Source organism: Acartia tonsa, chromosome 12, assembly GCF_053477335.1.
Source record: "Acartia tonsa isolate MP-2025a chromosome 12, ASM5347733v1, whole genome shotgun sequence".
Lineage (NCBI taxonomy): Eukaryota > Metazoa > Arthropoda > Copepoda > Calanoida > Acartiidae > Acartia > Acartia tonsa.
Genome location: NC_137271.1, coordinates 19,995,660 through 20,019,820, shown reverse-complemented (window position 1 = coordinate 20,019,820; position 24,161 = coordinate 19,995,660). Strand labels below are relative to the sequence as shown.

Sequence of the window (24,161 nt, the reverse complement as noted above, 5' to 3'; positions counted from 1 at the left end):
AATGTTCCTTATTGTTTTTATTTTTACTCTACACAATACTATAGGAAAGCTATATATAATTACAAGTCAGGGAGGGGACATTGGACTGAAAATTATGCTGTCCCCAAAGTTTTATAACTATATTTTCATATTTTTGTTAGCTAAAAAAAATTGGTTTCTTTGTTAAAATCTTTTTTTGGTGGCTTTCAAACTAGTAGTGTTTACACTTTTATCGTACAGAAGGGGCATTTTGGTTGGATTGTAAATCAGTTTATTGTTCATTGTCTTATCCCTGAAAATCCCTGATAAAAACAAAAAAAACAATGTAAAATTAGATTGCCAAGTTTCGACAGCACATTTACTAGATAAATAGGTGTTTTACGTCGGTCTGTTGGACTTTTTTGGGTGGAATTTATCACACCACCTTATAAGACAATGACCGATGAATTGATGATCCCCCAATAGCGTTTTATAAAGTTGCCCTCTAGATTAAAATTAATAATAGAAAAGTTTAACCACTACAGGTTTAATTTAACACATAATCAAGATTTATTACAAGTGCCCAAAGATTTTCATGCCAAACCATGAAAGATCGTGTTTATGAATCTTTGGGTACCAGTGTAATTTACATTGTAATATCCCCTCCCTCCCTAAACGAATTGCTGTGCTTTTGCGTCACTCAATTATATGTAACGTACTTTTGCCACATGAAAATTAAATCCGCCAAAAAGTTACAAAATATTTAGCTTAGAAATATTTTAGTAAAAATCTCTAAAAATCCGCAAGTAAATGTTATGTCTAGTAGAAACCTGCTGGATTATGAAAAACCAAGGAACAAAGCTTTTATTATTTCAAGTAGCGCAGCTACGCTATAACTAGCAACTGACTAACTTTCTGTCTGTTATTTATAAACATTATTGTTTTTTTAGTTGTATTTTTGACAAAATATAATAAAAAAAACAAGAATGACAACATCTTTAAAAGCAAAGTTCAATTAATTAGACAGTTGGACAAATAAAAATTACTAAATAAATTAGTTAATAACTATAAAGTGCTGATTAATATTCAAGAAATATTAATTCTTTCTTTTTTTTTGTAAATGTGAACATAAATTCAATGATGATCCATCGTAATTACTTAAAATTCAGGTTGCTTTAAAAAGAAGCTACTTTCTTTACATTATTCCCAATTGTCCTAGGATTTACTAGTTTGAAAATCAATAACTTTTTTATATAACAAGGTTGACAACATCCATAAAAGCGAAGCACTGAAACGGTAGGACAAACGGACATAAATACTTGTATAGTGTCAGAACTGAATAATCAGAATATAAAAATTGTAAATAAAATAGTTTAAAAACCGCTTGATACAGAATAATGTTTATGTACATACTTACATTTTCAGGACTTGCTTATAGAGTTGCTTCGCTTTTAATATTATACTTTGTTGTTCCAGGAAGTAGTATATCAAAAATCAGATCAATCGAAATATTAGATCACATAAAATTTTTTTGTTAAAAAAGTCATAATCTATGCCGCCACTTTTACTAGCTTCGGGAGGATTTATTTTCCTATGCCTTTGCCTAACCCTGCGTGGCTAAACTGTACCCAATTTAAGAAAACCTAACCTTACCTAAAGTAATAAACAAACAAACAGAAAATTACCTCTCTTATTGTTAACGTTTTTAAGAAATAAGATAGGGGGTTGGGTTCCAAGCGCAGAAACACTAGAAAGTGTCAGGTGTGACATCATTTTTGGGGGGATTCCTTTTTCACTTCTTCTCTCATCCCTCCTTTTTAGACGTTTCTTATGACGTCACACGTGACACTTTTCAGCGCTTCTGAAGCGCCAAAAAAGTTCATTAAATGCTTTGTTAAAGAATATTTGTATGTATGCCGCAACAGTTCAACTATGATGCAGCCAGTAATTTTGGTTTTACTGGACTCGCTAACTTTCTTGCAGGAAAAGGATATCAAAATAATATTTTTAAAAGCGAAGCTTTTCTATAATTAGGGTCGGTCCGTCCGTCCGTACGTCTGAGACAGATAGCTTTTTTCGTTAATTTAGGCATGTTGAATTGTCCTATCGATTTCAAACTTTGCATGGTGATTCCTGTAGTAGTTAGGTATGATTTACAAAGCGTAGCAACTCTATAATCATTACCAGAATGTCCGTACGTCCATTTTAAACATGTTGATTTTTTACTTTTTTAACAAAATTTTTTTATGTGATCTAATTATCCGAATGTTCTGATTTTTGGTATACTGATTCATGGGACAACAAACTACAATATTATAAGCAAAGCAACTCTATAATCAAGTCCTAAAAATGTAAGTATGTCCATAAACATTATCCTGTATAAAGAAGTTTTTCAACAAATTTACTCACAATTTTGCTTTGACTCTTATTTATTTATATTCTGATTATTCAGTTCTGACACTATACAAGTGTTAATGTCTGTGTGTCCTATCGTTTCAGAGCTTCGCTTTTATGGATGTTGTCATCCTTGTTAAATAATAAAGTAGTACGCTTTTTTTTGCCTGCAGCTAAGTATCTCGCCAACCGCTGAGCCGAAATGATTATCATTTACAGTTTAGCTTCTTATAGCTCCATTAACTCCATGAAAAAATTAACACCCCCCCCCCCCCCTTAAAAAATAAATAATATAACCATATTTTCCCTTTTAAAACTAATGTTAAAAGTTAGGAGTAGACCTCCCCCATTTTCTAAAATGTTTCTAGAGGCATCTAGGGGCGTAGCCAGTAATTTTTAAATGAAATCATGCCGTGGAACAACCAGCTAAAGTATGCTATAATGCAGATAATTAGTTGACATAAACAAAATTGTAGAATAAAAAAGTCACGAAAATTTAATAAAAAACTGTCTATGTCTTTGAAGCATGACCGACCAAACAACGGACCGTGTAAATTATATACTAGAGGCTCATTGGTACAGGGAATCATCACAAAATATTTCAGCTGTCCATCTTAAATAACAGCCAAAAAATTGCAAATTCCCTCTAGTGTTACGGACAGCCAGACAAGCAGAGCAAATTATAGAGTAGCTTCGCTTATATGATTAATATTTTTTCGATAATGAATATCATCATTATTTTCAAATCTAAGACTATTTTAATACAGGTAAGGTTATAAATGTAGATTTTTTAGCTTTAAAACTTTCCCTTTTTTAAAGAAAGTTTCCCTAAAAGACTATTAAAGACCAATTTATACATAAATATCTAAGTATAAAATTGATTCGCAGAATTAAAAAAAAATATCCTTTTGAAAACAGGAAAAATAAGCAGAACTAATGTAATTAGCTGGGAGACAACATCTAATAACACAATTTTGAGTCCAATAGAATCTTTCAAAAATCTGCTGAAACCACATAATGCTTCAGATTTGAAGGTACGAATAGTTACGTATCGCATCGTATTATAGACAGCCTTCTGCGGATATAAAAATGATCAATTATAATATTTGACCCAGTTTTTTAGTCCCGATTTGCCGATGGCACGGGCTAACAAAAAAGGTATTAACTTTATGATTTATAATTTAATTTTCGTGAGAAATATTCTGTAATACGATGCTAAACAGAAATTCTCATTATGGCCGAGAACCAGTTCTAATCTGTTTCAAAGCCATTCTGGAAAACCGTAAAAAAGATTTTTTTATTGAATTTTAACAGAAATGAGTACTGCAACAATTATCTAAAATAAAAAGTATCTTAAAACCACCCCACTTCTTATTTTAGTATTTAAAAATGTAAATGTAAATATTTTTTTTGGAGGGGAAGCATTTTTTTCTATGGGCGATTTTTGGAGTGCTGTGGTACCCTCATTCAAAATAGTTAAAAACCTTCCCAGGACCTATGAGAAGCTACCTTGTAAAAGAGAAACATTTCAATTCAGCGGTTAGCGAGATCCTCCGGTACAAACAGACAGACATCCTGTTGCCTAATTATAAAGATTCTTTTTTTTAGATTTATCCTGGAATAGTAAATGAAACCTATGCCTGGGACAAAGGAAGGTCCTCAATCACGTCATCAAAGAAAAACAATAGAGGGGGAAGGGGTTAAATAACTGTATGTCCCGACCTCGTGCCGACTTTCAATTGGGTATTTTAATACAACCCAATAGCGTTGGGAATATTAGCTAGCAGGTAAAAAAGATCCCCAACACTGGATCCAGGTAGTTTTCTAGATTATACATATATCTATACAGAAAGAATCCCTATAATAAAGTAACAGGATTAATCTGAAGTTATTAAGCAATTCTAATAATGTATTTTAAAATTTTATCTTTTCGATCCTTATTGGTACATTTGGGTGAAACAAAAATTTTGTGTGATAGGGAGTAGAAATTTTGACTTTATAACAAAAATTGTTATCAATGTTTTTTATATTTTTTGAGTTAAAAACTTCTATGGGTACTTTTATTCAAATGTTAATCCTTGGTTCCAAATTATCTTTTTCAAAACTTTTGAACCAGTAATTTCTTTCTACACTCGGGGTATTTTTGTTTTTAATCTTAGGGGAAGTCTTATCCCTTAAATTCCCTGATCATTTTGCCAATGTTAAATTTACGAATGTGATTGGGCACCCAAAAGGCAAATGTTACGAGGTTTCTGGTTACCAGGATTCTGTCACCATCAAGTCCAGCACAGGAATGTAACTTTTTATTTACCTCTTAAGGGCGGATTTCTCTTCAGATTCTTTAAGTGATCATCCAGAGAATCCAGAGCATCATCCACTTTTAATGGGATGCGATACTCAAACACGAAGACGATTAAAGTCCCTCCACAGATTATGACGTCTTACGATAGAATAACCAATGAGAGGCCAGCATCAATTTTACCATTGGTCAATTACAGTGTATACTGTCCTCTCATTGGCTATTCTATTGTATGACGTCATCTTCCTCAAAGACCCAAGGATATTTAGGTAAAGTAACATTCAAAAGACAACCTTTTAATTGATCGACTTTGCCTGAGAAGTCCTAACTTTGCATGGTGATAAATTGGCGCCTGTTTTAGAGCCAAACATCTACCCTACTATAACCATTAATGTCGCGCACCTAACCTAGCAGTAGTAGAAACAACTTTTATCGTCTTTAGTTATGACGCAATGTCATCTAACCCACGACGAGCGGAAGCGCTAGCTTTTGTGGTCGTGGGACACTTTTTCATTTACAAATGTAACAATCTTTAACAGACTGACGTACATACTTATCTTTACTATAGAGTAGCTAGCTGTGACAATAATCAAACATATATAATACAGATTACAGTTAAGTATTCCCCCCTCTTGTTAACACTTTTAGAACTATATATTAGACTATAAAAGTTTTTTTTAATTTTTAATCAATATAATAGATTTGAAATCTGCATAAAATTTTAGGGATTTTTTATAAAATTAGTTTTTTATATAATTCTTTATTTAAAGGCGCAAATACAAATTAAGTTAAATAATTTTGAGATCTGTGATTGGTGGATTGAAAACTATCTGCGCTCTGATTGGAGAAGCTTAAGTGACGTACATCATTCAACCAATTAGAGCGTAGGTAGTTTTCAATCCACCAATCACAGATCTCAAAATTATTTAACTTAATTTGTATTTGCGCCTTTAAATAAAGAATTATATAAAAAACTAATTTTATAAAAAATCCCTAAAATTTTATGCAGATTTCCATAGGCGTCCAAGGGGGGGGGTAATGGGCCAATTGGCACCCCCAAACGATTTTGGGGGTGCCGTAGGCACCCCCAAAATTTTGTGAACAATACCCCCCCCAAAAAAAAATTACCCCCTCCTTGGGGGTGCCTACGGCACCCCCAACGATTTTGGGGGGGGTATTTACCCCCCCCAAACCATTTTGGGGGGGTAATTACCCCCCCCAAAATAAATGTTCTTTAAAAAAATTTTTTTGGGGGGGGTATTTACCCCCCCCAAATTGAATGTTCTTAAAATAAAAATTTTACTGTCCAACCGGTTAAAACAGTTCTTAACCATGATAACAAAAAATTTAATAGTTTGATCATGTTTTATTTGCTTGGGCCTTTATAAGGGCTAAAACCATCCCGGGGATCTATGATGTAATTGTAAAGCACTGAAGATTCCATAAAATAGATACCTAACTAAATTAAATATTTCATTAAATAATGAAAAAGAATTTCTATAGGCGATTTCTTTTGGGAGGATGTCAGGGTGTCTCAAAACTAGTTATAAAACTTACCAGGACCTATAAGACGCTTCACTTTAAAGTAAAATCATATTGGTTCATTGGTTAGTGAGTTAATTATTGTATTTTTATGTTCTAAAGAATGAGATACTACTATATATTTGAATAGTAGTGGCGCCCTTAGCATCTAAGAACTCGTGTTTTCTAAAATAGCCTAAAACCACTCAAAGGATTGACCTATAATAGTGTGGAACCATCATGGGATCTATGTGAAGCTTTCCTAAAAAGGAGAACTCAGTATTAAAAGTAATGAAATCTGAAGCTATAGTCAAATAAACCTTACTTACTACTTTATGTTATAAGATAGTACTTATTAACTTAATAGATTAGGTAGGTGCTTTTTTTACATAATTAAATTACCCCCCCCAAAAATTTTACCCCCGGGGTAAATTAGTTTGGGGGGGGGTAATTACCCCCCCCAACAGATTTGGGGGGAGTATTTACCCCCCCCAACAGACTTTAGGGGGGGTAATTACCCCCCCCAATCAAATTTTACCCCCGGGGTAAAAATTTTGGGGGGGGTAAAAAAAAATTTCGTCGCGCTTCGCGCGCCATTTTACCCCCCCCAAACACGAATTACCCCCCCCCCTAAAATTTTTTACCCCCCCCAAAAAAAAAAGCTTGGACGCCCCTGCAGATTTCAAATCTATTATATTGATTAAAAATTAAAAAAAACTTTTATAGTCTACTATATATTAAAACTTTGAATCCCTAACTCTGTCTGTATGTTCACCTGTAACGCAGACACGTGAATTTCTCGACTAATATTTAAGATTAATGGTTTTTTTTATACAGATTCCCTTTGCCAATAAGTATCTTTTTATACAATGTATTTGGTATGTTGATCATACTACAAAAACATCATTATTATACATAAAAAATCGTAATTTTCTATGTAATCATATCAGATATATGACCACTGAGCATTTAAATTACTATATCAATATGTCAATTTATTATTTTTTTCTTGTGTTTTGCTGCATATTGATGTTGTCATCCTTGTCTGTACATTCATTGTGTACTGTGTGCACAAGTATAAAGTACTCTTCAAAAGTACTCAAATATATTCATATTTTTTTCTAGTACAACTTTTGGTGCTTTCCAACAAAGTTCATGTTGAGCATTGAATATCCCCCCACTTTTGAAATACAAAAAAAAACGAGAATTTTTTGTAAAAAAAACCTTTGTAGGGGGGCCCTGCGGTGCTATAACCCTATAGGATTACCTAAACTGCTTTTAACAAATGCAATTTTTAACGTATTTCAAAATTAAGGGGGGGGGGGGGTCATGCAAAGCACTTTGGGAAAATACGCCAAAGTTTTATTTAAATAATATTTTATACACAATGCAAATATATGAAAATAGTTCAAACTAATTTCATATATTGTTATTTACTTAGATGAATGTTAATAAGTATTTTTGAATATTTATTTATATTAGCTTAAATTATTATTTTATTCATTCAGCCATTTTTAGTTAAAATTAGTTTGAAATTATTTTCAAATCATTCTTGTATGTAAAGTAGTGAGATTTTTTGTATTTAACTTATGAATTCGATAATTACGTTCAGTTCTTCAAAGGAAAAACTTTACATATGTCCCAGGATAGCTTTAGGTCAATTTTTTTCCCTAATTCTCCTCTCATATCCCTCATTTATATGACGTCAAATGACGGCTGATTATTTAGACACTTTGTAAAGTTAGGCGTTTTTTCATACATAGACAGGTCGACAAACAGATGATGGCTCTTCATTACCTAACTATTTAACTTTACAATAAAAATTTGAAAAGTTACAATTAAATTAGACGTTGATGTTTTTTTTGTTGATCCTTCTATACAAATGATTGATCTTCAAATTCAAGAAGGTAACACATTTCAAATTAAGACTTTATTTTTAAAGTTATAATATAAAACTCCAAGACTTGGAAGAAATTTTTAAACTATTTTGAAATCACAAATATAAACAACAGTACTTAGGGGAATCTACATATCAAAATTCAGACCTCAATCAGTAATAGCCAATGAGAAATTCTCATTTGTTAACTTACAATGTCATACATGCAGACATACGGACGGACGGACACTTTATATTAATACTAGAGGCTTTGCCACTAGCCTCTAGGGGCTTTGCCCCAAGAGGAAATTAAAAAAAAAACTTCCCCATAAGAATTTTTTTTTTGGAAAAATAGGTACCTACGCAAGAAAAAAATTGGGGGGGGGGTTATTTTTGATTTTTGGGGGAGTTAGGGGTGTCCCAACCCTCAAGAAAATAGCCTAAAACCACCACACGACCAGTAGGTATATTCCCTGAAGAGTAGAATCCGATCGGTTCAGTGGTTACCAAGATCTTAAGTGACAGACGGACAAACATCGTTCTACTTTGTATTATAGAAAGTTCCTGTGCTATTTAGAAACAAACTGGTACTTTTTATTAGGCGAGAAAATTAAACTGATAAAGACTAAAAGCTATGGTTCAAGCACTTATCAAGCCACCGTCAATCAATTCAGGAAATAATACTCTTTTTATTTATACACCAGCAGCTGCGCCCATAGAGGCTTCTAGGGACACTTGACGGAGGGAAGGGGGTGATTCGAACACAAACTTTCAATTTTAGTTTTAAAAAGAAATTATTTAATTATTTCCAAAAATAGTTATAGGCTTTAAAGAAGAACCATATCGGTCCAGAAAATGGGCGAGGTATCAGACTTAATACTAAGATACATTCTGTTGCTTTTAAATAGGGATGGACGATCCAGACCCCAAAAGTTTTGAGATACATTGGTAAAACATTTTTAAATGTACTCAGAATATGTTCAAATTTAGTTGGATGCGCGTGTGTTTTAGGATTATTAAAAGCGAAGCTTTTCTATAATTAGGGTCGGTCCGTCCGTACGTCCGTCCGTCCGAGATAGATAGCTTTTATTCGTTAATTTAGGCAGGTTAGAATTGTCCTATCGATTTCCAATTTTGCATGATGATTCCTGTAGTAGTTAGGTACGATTTAGAAAGTGTAGCAACTCTATAATCATTACCAGAATGTCCGTACGTCCATTTAAAACATGTTGATTTTTCTACTTTTTTAACAACAAATTTTTATGTGATCTAGTTATCCGTTTGATCTGATTTTTTGTATATTGATTCATGGGACAACAAAGAACAATAGTATAAGCGAAGCAACTCTATAATCAAGTCCTAAAAATGTAAGTATGTCCAGAAACATTATCCCGTATCAAGCAGTTTTTGAGCAAATTTACTTACAATTTTGCTTCGACTGTTTCGTTTCTTTTATATTCTGATTATTCAGTTCAGACACTATACAAGTGTTAATGTCCGTTTGTCCTACCGTTTCAGTGCTTCGCTTTTATGGATGTTGTCATCCTTGTTACTATAACACCTAACACTACCCTGGCCTCATTATTTGTGTATTTTTATGTAATTTTAGATAGTTTGACCTAAACAAAGCTTTTGATGCATTCCATGTTAATCCTATATGAATACTAATTTAAGTAGCTTCACATAGGTTACGGAATCTTTTTAAGCTATTGCACTTTTAAACCTTAGTCTCATGACGGTTTTAAGCTAGTTTGCTGCCCTTCCTGCAGTGGACAGAGTGCTGATTTTTGAGACACTTTGTCCCAATACCCCTTCCTTCCCCCTAGATGCTAAAGTCACAGCCATTAGTTCACTAAAGTGTATTAAACAAACCAGATCTGAGACAAATAAAGATTGCACTGAATATAATGAAAACCAGTCTTACAAACAATGTTTTCAAAACATCATTGTCAATAAATGTTTAAATCTTCTTGGTAAGGATTTATTTAAAAGTTTAAACGGTACTAATAAAGAAGGGGTTGTGTGGGGCGGGGTAGTTGTTCCTGAACCGGCTACTTGTAATCTATGAGCTAATATTTTTAGGGTCGGTCCGTCTGTACGTCCGTAACATTTAGCTCCTTTTGTTAATTTAGACATGTTAAAATTGTCCTAGCGATTTCAAACTTTGTTGGATGATTCCTATAACAGTTAGGTTCGATTTAGAAAGCGTAGCAGCTCGTCAATGGTTAGCAGAAAGTCCGTACGTTCATTTAAAAAAAAATTAAGTTATAATTATTATATTCATCTGATTTCATGATTAATGATTCTTAGAAAAACACAATTTTGCAACAAGTTTATACAATTTTGTTAAAACCTTTAAATTAATATTCTGTTTTTTTAAAGTTTTGCCAATCTACAAGTTCAATTGTTCATTTGTCCTTCTATCTGATTTTTGAGCTTCGCTTTTATGGATGTTGTCATCTTTTTATTTATATTATTAGGTTGCCGACCCTCCATAGTTGGTATAAATGAACCGCAAGACAGTGTCCTATTTCAAAATAGCTGTCCAGGAACAATGCAAAATGTTTCTGAAAATATCAGGTGATTACAATAATAATAACAAGGACATTTAGGGATAAGACAATGGGAGATAAATTGATATACATCTCCAATGATGAAAAATAAAATTAACATTTCTTTAGATTGAAAATATCAGTTGAAAAGTTTGGTTATCACTATTCAAACACCCAAAGTTTTTGTGCCAACGAATACGATATTGTATTTATAAAACTTTGGGGTCAATGTAAATCCTGGAAAGTTTTAAGGGAAAATGTTAGCTATTGCCCTGAGAGCAATAGATCCTAGAACTCTTTTATGTTCTGGGTTCCAGGACAAAAGCAGGAGTCCCAAACGTCGGAGTAGACAAACGCAGGAGTGTTAAAATATTAACTTTATTAAGTATTTCTATACAGATTAAGTTAGGTTAAGATATGAATGAACAAATAAGCCCCCTGCAGGGGTTAGGCATTTAAAAAACCTATAAGATGGTCTAAAATAGGTTGGGCTAGGTTAAGTGTCCACTCCGACGTTTGTCCACGTTTGTCGTAGGACCATTTTTTGGACTTAACTTAACTTCGGGGACGGATAGAACATATCCAAATGTAAAGAAGTTGCATTACTAAACTAATAAAAACTTTTGTTTTAAGGCAAGAGATTTTCTATTTTTGGAGAAACTTTACAAATGGAAGGTAATAGTTTAGTTTAATTAAATAGATATTTCAAAAATATTTGTACAATGGGGGGGGGGGGGATTAAGATTATTATTTATAGATATTTAGATAAACAAGGATGACAACATCCATATAAGCGAAGCTCTGAATCGATTGGACACACGAACTTAACACTTGTATAGTGTCAGAACTGAATAATCAAAATATAAATGAATAAGAGTCAAAGCAAAATTGTGAGTAAATTTGTTGAAAAACTTCTTGATACAGGATAATGTTTATGGACATACTTACATTTTTAGGGCTTGATTATAGAGTTGCTTTGCTTATAATATTGTACTTTGTTATCCCATGAATCAGTATACCAAAAATCAGAACATTCGGATAATTATATCATATAAAAAATTTTTGTTAAAAAAGTTAAAAATCAACATGTTTAAAATGGACGTACGGACATTCTGGTAATAATTATAGAGTTGCTACGCTTTCTAAATCATACCTAACTACTACAGGAATCACCATGCAAAGTTTGAAATCGATAGGACAATTCTAACATGCCTAAATTAACGAAAAAAGCTATCTGTCTCAGACGTACGGACGGACGGATGTACGGACCGACCCTAATTATAGAAAAGCTTCGCTTTTAAAAAAGAATGTCACTTATTTATGTTAAGTATTTGTATTGTAGATATCTTTATCTGTCTTTGATCAATAGTGTCCAAATAAAGTTAAAGAATATTTGTGGGGACTAAAGTTTAATATCAGTACCACAACTGATTGATCAAAGACCCCATTATACATATTAAATGGTTATGAGATTTGTTATCTTACTCTTTTAGAAAATCGAGTTTTTTACTACCTATAAGATATCTATGGTAGGATATATAATTGGTAGATAATATGTATTTATATTTGTAGATATCTTCATATTGGATGTCCTACCCCCTGTGTATCTACTACCTATAAGAGTAGGATATATAATTAGTAGATAATATTTATATTTGTAGATATCTTCATATTGGATGTCCTACCCCCTGTGTATCTACTAACTATAAGATATCTATAGTAGGATATATAATTAGTAGATAATATTTATTTTTGTAGATATCTTCATATTGGATGTCCTACCCCCTGTGTATCTACTACTTATAAGATATCTATAGTGGGATATATAATTGGTAGATAATATTTATATATGTAGATATCTTCATATTGGATGTCCTACCCCCTGTGTATCTACTAACTATAAGATATCTATAGTAGGATATATAATTAGTAGATAATATTTATATTTGTAGATATCTTCATATTGGATGTCCTACCCCCTGTGTATCTAACACCTATAATATTTATATTTGTAGATATCTTCATATTGGATGTCCTACCCCCTGTGTATCTACTACCTATAAGATATCAATGGTTGCAGATAACGGAGGAAGTAATAACATGCATTGGATCAAAATACTCATCAATGATAAAGTAATTCAGTTTCTAGTATGGCTTCAAAACCGATTTAAATCCTCTGGATTAGAACCAGTTCTCAGCCATTTTCCAAGAATATTAAAATAAAAATAATAAAATTAATACCACTTTTGTTAGCCACAAGGGGTCGAAGGTTTTATTTTTATATCCGCGCAAAGCTGTCATTATATGATGCGATAAATAACTCTTTATATTCTAAGAACTTTAGAAGATTACAACTAAAGTTCAAATGTAATTTTATAACCAATCTAAGATCAACTAACAGTGAAAGGTTTTTTACACAGCCGAGCAAAAAGCAATTTGCTAGCAGACGAAAAACGTCCCCAACAGGGGAATCCAGATATATGTCTTGTCATACATCTATATTTATATATTTTTTTAAAATTTAGATAACTTTAACGGAACAAAAATCCAGTTTCAACATCCTAGAGTTGTTTGCTGAAGTTGGTGGAAATTTTAGTTTATGGCTAAACCTTTCTTTTCTTGGGCTGTATGACATTGCAGTGATACCTTTCAATTTTATCAAAAATACATTTTTCAGGGCTGATAAATTGTCAAAGCATAAAAAAATTAAGGTTGCTGAACCAGTTTAATCCAAATAATATTTAATTAAATAATTTTATGCTTTTATAAAAGAGAAATGGTTTACATTAAAATAATATCGGATCATGGAAAGAAAACGAAGTAGCAGGTTTCGTCGTATTTTCACAGTAGCTTTGATAGGTTATTTCAAGTTAGGTTAGGTAAATGTTAATGATTACCCCGCAAGGTTTGAGCCCCTCGCAGGAGCTAAATAGAAGTAAAGCTACGTTGAAAATACAACAAAACCCGATACTTTGTTTTCTTTCCATGATCAATAATATATATGTAAAATATATTTTTCCAATGGAAATTTATTAATAATGACATAATTTTTCCACTACTGTGAAAATTAATAAATTATTGAGTAATTTAGTTTAAATTGGACTTGTACTAATCTTATTAATAAATGACTACATAGAAAAGATATAATCTAGATACGTACTAAATCAGCCAACAGAAAAAAAACAGTGGAGGAAGAAGCCGGTCATACTATTGGTTAAAAAGTGTACAGATTTTGTTATGAAAAAGCAGTTATTTTTTATTTTATTTCATTCCCATAATGAGTTAGCTTTACCTATACTCGTCACGCTTGGTTTTTTATTAAATGAATAAGTTAGGGTACAATGTTTGGCACTTTCGATATAAGTAAATGATAATAAAAAACCCATAGAATGCGATAATAACTTCAGAAAAATCGAAGAAAATAGTTTTAATACTTAATTAACGTTTTTAAGTTTTTCTTCAAAAAGTTTAGATAAGATGCCTTTAAAAGTCGTCTATGATTTTGTCAGGGATAAAAATGTAACTTTAAAATAAGAATTACAACATATTTTTTCAAATAGTACAAAGTAAAATTTTGAACATTTTATTGATCAGTATATTTTTTAAAATGTGAAGTAGAAACCTGAATATTTTATCATGAAAATTGTGTTATGATTTGATTGTCTGCTAGATTACAAGAAAAAAGATACTGACAGTACTTGTTGGTTCTTTAAAAATAATTAGGTAGATTACTTTCAGAACCCCTCTTTTTGCAACGTTATTTCAATAGAACAGAGCCGTAGTCTTAGTGTACTCAATATCTAGACAGCCAACCATTGTTTTAGAATTGTTCAATTTTTTTAACTTCTGATAAAAACAGAATTAATGGTATTTTTGTAAATATTATACCTCCAAGAAATGGCTATACTTCCCAATCATATGTTGTGTGATATTTAAGAGGAATTTTAATGTGTATGATAATTCAAATAAAAGATAATGAAGATTTATATTATATTTAATTGTTATAATTATAAAGAAAAACCTGGAAACAGTAAAAAACTGACTTTATTTTATTGACGTAGGGAAAATTTTGTCAAATATTTGAATAAAAAAACAATATGAAACAAAATAAATTATTTTTAATATAGTCACAAAAAGGCTTAATGAGTTTAGGAAATATTTCATTTACTAATCATGTCATTTAAACTCTATTCCACAGAATACAGTGTAAAAAGATGTTCTCGTTTTAATTTTAAGTAATTTGAAATGCATTTTAATACCTTTTAATGATTTATTTTTTGAAACATCTTTTTATAAAATGTTATTGATTTTTGAAGTTATATGTTAAAATGTTTTTAAATTTTGTTAACATTTTGTTTTAAATGTAGAAAATTGGTAATTCTAAACATTCAAAAAATGATTTTATTAAATTTTCATCACTTAAATTGCATGTTTGATGAAATTTTCAACTGATAATTCAAGAAAAATCGTTTAAGTTTTATTATATTTTACTTTGAAATGTTAAAAAAATATAATTATTGTCAAAAATGTGGAAGTTATACTTTCCTCAAAAAAAGACCTAAAACATGCAAATTAACACGTGTAATGAGATTTTTTTTCTTTCAGGTTTAATTTTAAGTAATTATTGATATTTTTTGTAAAAAGGATTTTATATAAAAAGTTTTAAAACTCGAGTTATGTAGTGGTTCTAAAAAAGGTTGCGAATTTATGCAATTTTCTTGCAAAATAATTTTCTAGGATTTTAAAAATAGCAAAGGGTGTTATTAGACGTACTTACAGATACAATTGCAAAGTCATTTTGGCCAAACACTAAAATAAAGTTTTGACATCTGAGGGTCCAACCGTGTCGTATAAGGATGAAGCTAGCGTTATTTTGCAAGCTGTGAGTATAACTTTATTAGAGTACATGGAAATATGGTGCAACATCCAAGTAATAATACATCGATTTCTATAAGAAAGTGTTGAATGATGATTCATAATGTTACTTGACAAAATTCAGGGATCGGAAGCCGCGCGTAAGCCGCGTGTAAGCCTCAGTGAAATCGTCATTTTATCACTATAAAATTTAGCTGGATGTATAAAACTGTCCCTTATTTGACAATCCTTTTTTCAAAAATTTCTTTTTCTGCTCACAAGTAGGTTTAAAACTGAGGCTTATGCGCGGCTGAGGCGCGGCTTCCGAACCCTGACAAAATTCGTTTGCCTGTCCGATTTTTTGTGCATCACTTTTATTGGATGTTGACATCCTTGTTAATTTAACTTGTTAATGGTTGTTTTTATTAGAGAACTAGGAGCAGCGTCCCTAGCACCTAGAGAACTTAAATTTAAAGGGGGTATAAGGTCAAAAAATATCCTAAAACCATCCCAGGGCTTAAATATAAATACAAAAAAAATAATTTTAGGTTCTAAGCTTTACTTAAAAAAGAGAAATTGTTGAATAGAAATTGCCTGTCCGTTTTTGTGCTTCCTTTATAGTCATTCTTGTTAATTTGACTTGTTAATGGTTGTTTTTATATGGAAACTAATTATAATTATATTGTAAACGTCATTTCCACGTGTTACTGTGGATGTAGAATATACATGGATATTATGACAGGAGAAAAATTGTCGTCAAATTAGGTTGCAATATCCCCTCGCCTTTATTGGTCGGGCCGTTTATCAAATAGAAGGGGGGAGGATGGGGTAAAGGAGGGTTACGGGAGATATCGTTATTTTAGCCCGCTACAGAGCTCACTTTATTATAGAACATGAAAATCTGGTGTAGAATCAAAGTAATAATAAATCCATACGTGTTACATTATCCACGTAAAATAAGTATTTATAAAAAAAATGGATTTCTTCACGTTTTCCTGATATAATAATAATAGGTTGTCTTGTGTTTGTCTGTCAGTATTTCTGTAGCTTTAGATCTCGCTAACCACTGGACCAATATGGTTTTCCTTTACAGTAAATCTTCTGGTAGGTCCTATTTTGAGGGTACCTTCACCCTCCTAAAATAAATGCCCAACAAAAAAATCTGTTCTTTTTAAAAATTAAAAGGTGGATGGTCGCTTTTCCCTCCATTTCTTTAAGAAACCCTAAATGCCTCTAGGGGGCATAGCTGCTAGTTACTATATAAAACAACAGACTTACCTTTAGTACAAAAATGGCATAAAACATGCACAACATAGCCATGGCTATACCCAAAGCAAAGCAGGGCAGAAAACCAAATTTAGCCTTCAAAGGTCCAGAGAGTGCCATACCTAAAATTATTTAAAGATTTAAAAACAGAACGAAATTTCCAGAAAATTTCTTTTAAATAGCTTTTTTACTGATTCCTTACTTTCCTTTTTTGTTAGTCTATTTTTGGGGCATATGATCTTAGTGGTTTGAACGACCATTTTGAATCAAAAAGATAATTTACCTTAGATGTAAATAGAGCATCATACAATCAGACAATTTAAAAATCTTGTTGAACTTGAAGGTTGCTAGCTAAGAAACATCAATTTTATAAATAATGGCTGTGCTTATTATGAGAGTAGCTTTGCTTGTTTAGAAAAAAAACTTTAAAACAAAGATAAATATTCGCGAATGTGGCTTAACACGTTTCGCATCCGCTCCTCATCTGGTAGGTGATGGTTCAACAACTTGTCAAAACTAAAGACGTTAAAAATGGTTCCTATTGCTGCTATGTCAGATGCACAACAATAATAGTTATGGCATGGGGAATGCCTTAGCCAAAAATAAAAAAAGACGCAACCATGCACAGTTAGGACTTCCTGACAAAGGTCTTGGAAATAAAAAGTTGGTGGTGCAAATCTCGAAGTGTCTGCAAACCCCCAAGAGGTCATCAAGGATAAATACTTACCAAAAAAGAATCCAGCGGGGAAAAGTCCATCAGCAAATGCCAGTCTTTTTGTTCTTTTCTGCTTAGTGGACACATCAGATATGTAGGAGTAGCAAGCCAAGAAAAATACCACATAGCCCCCTGTACAATCCTAAACATGGTAGAATTATCATATGTATTTCAAACTGAGCATGAATAGAGCATTAAGATTATTAAATTGACCCAGGGATCTAAAAGGATAAGACAATAGCCGATAAATTGATGTTCATCCCCAATAATGATACACAAATTTATCCCCTCTGTAGATTACAATTTGTGATTGAAATGTTTGTACACTTAACTTAATGAACCAACCAATCAAAATTCAATAAAGGTCCTCATAGCCAAAGCCAACAAATAAGGAAATTTATTATAAAACTTTGGGAACTAGTGTAATAATCAGCTCAATGTCCCCTCCCTCACTAGTTTCTAACAGCTTTTATACCTGAAGACATTCGAAAAGAAGATATTCAGCTTTCAACTCCTTGAACCAAATTGTGTTGATGATAAAGACTCCATTGTTGAATATATAACCAAAGGTTGAAAAGATGATTAACATCCGCCTAAAAAAATAATGTAATATTGCTTAAATAAATATTCATAAATAAAGTTTTAATTAATAACACGAAGCTCTTCATAGTGTATATAAAAATAAACGTCATACAATATAAATGACCAATGATAGGCCAATACACAGACTAATTACCAATGGCAGGCCAGTATACATTTTAATTGACCAATGGTAGGCCAGTATATCCTAATTTTTTATGGGAACTGTAAAAAGCTTCCAATAACATTCACTGTGTAAGTGACTATATGTCTTTCCTTAATTTTATCCTCTTCTTGGTCAAAACATAAAAACTATTTTCTCATTTGGTTGAAGGTACAACTCCCTTATTGGACTAGACTCTCACCTTGCTCTGATCGGTCTAACCCAAAGACACTCTTCTCAAAGAGATTGATACAATATATGTAGATGGAAATTTGAATTGGACCAATGAGACCACATAGTAGGAACAATCTGGCTATGTCATTGGTTAGAACGAAAAGGCATTTATTGTATCATTTTTTCCTTATGTAATAAGTTAGCTATAATAGTTGACTTTTTAGGATAAATCTAGCTTTCAGAATACTTTATCTTCAAGAATTGTCTTGCTATAAATTACTTATTCCTGGGCTCAACAACCACTATCTGGAAACCAAAAAAAGGGATGATTTTGTGTATCATCATTAAGGATGTACACTAGGGTGGGTCGATTTTGGAATTTCACATTAGTTCACATTGGCAAGGGTTACTGGGCCAATATCAAACCTTGTGAAACTTGAAAGAGGTTTTTAAATCCAAAAACAACGGGTGCGCGGGGGTATAAAATGTGCCCGCCCCCTTATAAAACCAAAAATTTAAATTCCTTAAAACACCGGCATGTTGCATATTAAATGACCGTATTGAAATGCTGATTACAGATCTGAAAACCGTTTTGAAAAATGGTTATTCATTCTGAAATAATTTTCAAATAACCTACCAAAATGAACAATTTTGACTAAATCAGCTATTTTAGGTACTTTATGAGATCTTACTCGAACTAGGACACTGTGGGCTAGAATTGAATCAAGACAAAAGTAAGTGCCGAGTCCTGGGACCTATGTATGGTGAAAATAGACATAAAACCAAGATAATTCCAGGTAAAACCAAAATATTTCAGCGGGGGCTTTTTGAGAAAATTAGATTTGAAAATTTTAAGTTCAATTTTCACCCCCTAGGAGTTGCCGCATAATCTTGACAAGAAAAGCAAATATTATTTATTTTAAATTTTGAACAACTTTGCTTTTATAAAGTTCTTCATAAAACCACTTCTGAAGGGAGTTAATAAATGGCCATTTCTATCACTTGCTTTGCAAAGGTCACACAAATTCAGCCTAAAATAAATCATATATAGAGAGGTTTAAAGAAGGACTTCATAAAAGCAAAGTTGTTCAAAATTGAAAATAAATAATATTTGCTTTTCTTGTCATGATTATGCGGCAACTCCTAGGGGGTGAAAATTGAACTTAAAATTTTCAAATCTAATTTTCTCAAAAAGCCCCCGCTGAAATATTTTGGTTTTACCTGGAATCATCTTGGTTTTATGTCTATTTTCACCATACATAGGTCCCAGGGCTCGGCACTTACTTTTGTCTTGATTCAATTCTAGCCCACAGTGAGGAGCAATATTTTTCAAAACGGGTTTTTGATTCGTAATCAGCATTTCAATGCGGTCATTTTGATATGCAACATGCCTGTGTTAGAAGGAATTTCAATTTTTAGTTTTTAGGGAGTGGGCACTTTTTATACCCCCCGCGCGCCCGTTGTTTTTGGTTTAGAAATCCTCTTTTAGGTTTCACATTGTTTTATATTGGGCCAGTAACCCTTGCCAATGTGAACATATGTGTAATTCCAAAAAAGATAGCAAATCGACCCGCCCTAATGTACACCAATTCATCAGCCATTGTCTTATTCCTTTAGATCACTGATTATGTATACCTTCCATGAATATCAGACCAGGGGCCAGCAAAGAGGGCATACACCACTGCAGGTACAGCCTACAAGTACAATAAAATAGACATACGAACATTCTGATATTAATTATAGAGTTGCTATGTTACCTACATTATAGCTAACAGATACAGGTATTATCATGCAAAGTTTGAACTCCAGAGGACAATTTGAATATGCTTAAATTAACGATAAGATCAATCCATTACGGACAGACGGACTGTTCAAATGTAATCAAATTATAGTATTCTCAGGAATTTGTGTAGGAGGCTACTCTATAATTTATTCCTATTCGTCTTGTTGACTTAATTAGTCAACAAAAGACAATATATATATGGTTTTGTAATATCACTTTATCCCGTCTGCGTCTTTTGTCTTTTCTATGACTAAATATCTGCTCAAAAACTTACATTATCCATCCATTTATTTGTATTCCGCTACTTTTGGATGTCGTCATCCTTGGTTTATTTATAAGTAATATTTGCAATTTGGGTACTTTCCCTCAAAGTACCTGGCGAGGATTCCCCCCCCCCCCCCTAAAGAGCTTATTATTGAAATAAATGCAAAATTAGGCAAGGATATAATTTTTTTTTATGCCTAACCCCAGAGGGTGGGGGAGGGGGGGGGCGGGGGGTAGCTAAACTTTGGGATCCATCCTGTACCTAATATAACCTAAAGTAAAAAGAAACACACGAAAACCTCTCTTAATTTAAATTGATTTCAAATTGGGTGGTTCTGTACTCGACTAAGCACTTTAAGGGAAACCGCTTTGATTATTGTACCTGTAGAACTTGATTATAACCTTGTAGCACAGACACATACTGTTGTACTTCTATTTGTTCATCCTGCAATTTATTGATAATATAAAGATCATTTAAAATTATTCTTATGTTGTATAAATTTTTTTTTCTGAAATAATTTACGTTTTACTATAACATTCACCTTATTTTTTTTTTAGGTAGTAGATTCTATGAAAACTACCATTGATAAATACCACTAATACCATAATTTACCCTTCTGCTAACTATTTATCTATAAAATACCATAGAAAAGATGTTTGAAAATATTATAATGTTTAAAAAATGTTTTTCTTTGGCTCAATTTGAATCGACTATAAAACTTTATTTAGGGTCATGCTGTACATTATAATAATTTTTTTGTTATATTATTTGTAATAAAAAATATATTAATATTTAAATAAATATCACTTCTTATCTTGAAATTAAGAATATACATAAAAATCATGTAATAATACATATAATCTTTAATTTAGGTTAAAAGATTGAGAAATGTTTGAACTAGACGCAAATTGTTTCTATGGATGCTATATTTTCAGGGATCTAAAGGGATAAGACAATGACTGATAAATTTATGTACAACTCCCATGATGATTTACAAAAATACCCCTTTTGTAGATTAAATTTAGTAGTTGAAACGTTTGAACACTCGACTTAATGAAACAACTATTCAAAATTAACAAAAGTCCCCAAAGTTATTAAGCCAACGAATAAGAAAGTGTTATCATAAAACTTTGGAGACTAGTGTAATAATTATCCAGGTCCATTGTCCCCTCTCTCTATGTTACTCATATTGGCGTATTTTCCTTTTAAATAACTTTTTCAAATAAATTTTATAAAAACAAGTATGACAACATCCATAAAAGCGAAGCACTGAAACGATAGGACAAACGGACATTAACACTTGTATAGTGTCTGAACTGAATAATCAGAATATAAAAATATAAGAGTCGAAGCAAAATTGTAAGTAAATATGTTGAAAACTGCTTGATTCAGGATAATGTTTATGGACATACTTACATTTTTTGATTGTAGAGTTGCTTCGCTTATGATATTGTACTTTGTTGTCCCAGGAATCAATATACCAAAAATCAGATCAAACGGATAATTAGATCACATAAATATTTGTTGGTAAAAAAGTAGAAAAATCAACATGTTTAAAATGGATGTACGGACATTCTGGTAATGATTATAGAGTTTCTACGCTTTCTAAACCGTACCTAACTACTAAAGGAATCACCATGCAAAGTTTGAAATCGATAGGACAATTCTAACGTGCCTAAATTAACGAATAAAAGCTATCTATTTCGGACGGACGGACCGACCCTAATTATAGAAAAGCTTTGCTTTTAACAAGAACAAAAACGGTCAAAAGATGCGTAGAAATGTATTTATAATTTATACTAAATATAAAAGTAAAAGGATTATTTTTTGTCTATCTGTTTGTAAAGAAGGATCTAGCTTTGGGAAGGTTTTTGCCTATATTAGGGTGGGTACCATTACCTTTCCAACAAAACTTTTCTAAAACGTTGGGGAATTGAAGCTATAGATTTTTTTGACACACATCCTATTACTTTCATGCGTACCAGCGGATACGCCAATAGAAGCCTCTAGGGGGACTTGAGGGAATGGGTTGAGAATTTGAAATAAATTGGGGGAGTTTTATTTTTCCAATACATAACCCCTACGGGGCCTATACATGAGTTGCCTTTACTAAATCTGCGGTGCCATAACTCAGTGGGGTTATAAATATATTCCTACATAAGGGTTTGGGAACTAAGACTAGAAAGTTTGAGGGAAACCGCCACAAATCTAATTACCTTATGATTTGTGATGTTGAGACAGATTTCTTCACTGATATTCAAATTTACTTGACAAACTTTCTGGATATACAGGTTCTGAGCCACTAGCACATACAATCCCTGGATAGATAAATAGGAAGAAATATATATGGATATATATATATAGATAGATAGACACGGAAACAGACCATTCTGTACATTTAAATGATATTCATTGATAAGTTTTAAGCGAGATGTGTAATAATAAATAAAGGTAAAAGACAAAGTTAACAGATTTTCAACATGCCCGCACACCATGTTAAGCAGCATAAGAAAACGAGTAAAACAAGAATTTTTCGCGCATTTATGTGCACTGCGAGAAGACTGTCCATTATTGAATAATATATATTATAAACGCAAGGAAAGTATACCTGAAAATATTAAAAATATGAAATTGAGAAAAATATGTGGAATGGTTAATAGTGGTATTATTGATAACATATTTTATTTTCGAGATAAATAGATATACAGATAGATAAATAGATAGATAGATAGATAGATGGATAGATAAACAGATAGATAGATAATATACCTGACAAATTGAGAAAAATAGTAGGCATGGTTCAATAGTGATATTATTTATAACATATTTTATTTTAGAGCACAAACCATCCTCCCCACAGCAACCCATCTGAAATAATGCAAGGCCCTAATTGTAAAAAAATAGTTGGAGGAAGGAGGTAGTTTTGTAGTTTTAGTTTTGTTTCTTTATTACTTTAACCCTTAACGGTCGGGGGGGGGGGGCGTTGAACGCCCCCACATCCGGTTTTTTCTATCTCATTTTCTGCAGGGATAAGGGATGGGAAACGTGAGAAAATATTATTCCAGGCCTATTTTCCAACTAGGCCTAAAAAACTAGTTTCGGGATGACGCAGTAGTTAGATTTGAAAACTATGAACAATGATGAAATAGCTATTATATGAATGCAAAGAAAAAAAGTATAGAATAGAATTCAGGTAGTTGATTTCACCAATCATAAAATATAATAAAAACTTTCCAAAGAACCAATATGTTAGTGGCTTTAAGTAGAATCCCGTTATTACTTCGCCAACCCCCCCCCCCCCCCCATTTAAAAAAAAAGTTTTTTTTGAGATGGTTAAATCTGATTTATTTTCAAACATTTTAGGGGGGATCTACTTCACCCCAAAATTTGTATTTAGAAATAAACACCGCTTTAGCCCCCCAGCTTTAATAAATAAATTAAGTAGATTTGAATAAGTACATGGGTAACATTCTATCAACTAATTGTTCCATAGCATACATATAAATTAAGAATTTTAAAAAAAATTTATTTTACGTTAAATATTAACAGAAAAGTTCAATTAAGTGTGCAATAATTTTTACCAAAATTAATGAAAATTTTTTTTTAACAAAACACAGTACACTTTTATTTACATATTGAACTAGTTTTGTATTTGTAATCATTTAGGTGGGTTATCAATTCCACATGAAATGTAACTTTTAAATTGTCTAAAGACAATGAGTTTTTCACATTGTTCTAAAGTATAAAATGTTGAATCCTACT

At 32.0% G+C, this 24,161-nt stretch overlaps 1 protein-coding gene across 1 annotated transcript in view; it reads right to left on the bottom strand.

The window, feature by feature from the left end:
* Positions 1-23,281, bottom strand: part of LOC145334704 (putative peptidoglycan muropeptide transporter SLC46) — a 60,487-nt gene extending 37,206 nt beyond the window's left edge. Inside the window, exons 1-7 of the mRNA XM_080180278.1 lie at positions 23,169-23,281; positions 22,616-22,717; positions 20,781-20,843; positions 19,987-20,045; positions 17,911-18,028; positions 17,448-17,577; positions 16,733-16,842 (exon numbers count right to left, since the gene is read on the bottom strand). Coding sequence (XP_080036404.1) covers positions 16,733-16,842; positions 17,448-17,577; positions 17,911-18,028; positions 19,987-20,045; positions 20,781-20,843; positions 22,616-22,717; positions 23,169-23,267 — 681 coding nt within the window. The 5' untranslated portion in view covers positions 23,268-23,281. The remainder of the gene's footprint in view (positions 1-16,732; positions 16,843-17,447; positions 17,578-17,910; positions 18,029-19,986; positions 20,046-20,780; positions 20,844-22,615; positions 22,718-23,168) is intronic.
* Between the last annotated feature and the right edge of the window lie 880 nt (positions 23,282-24,161).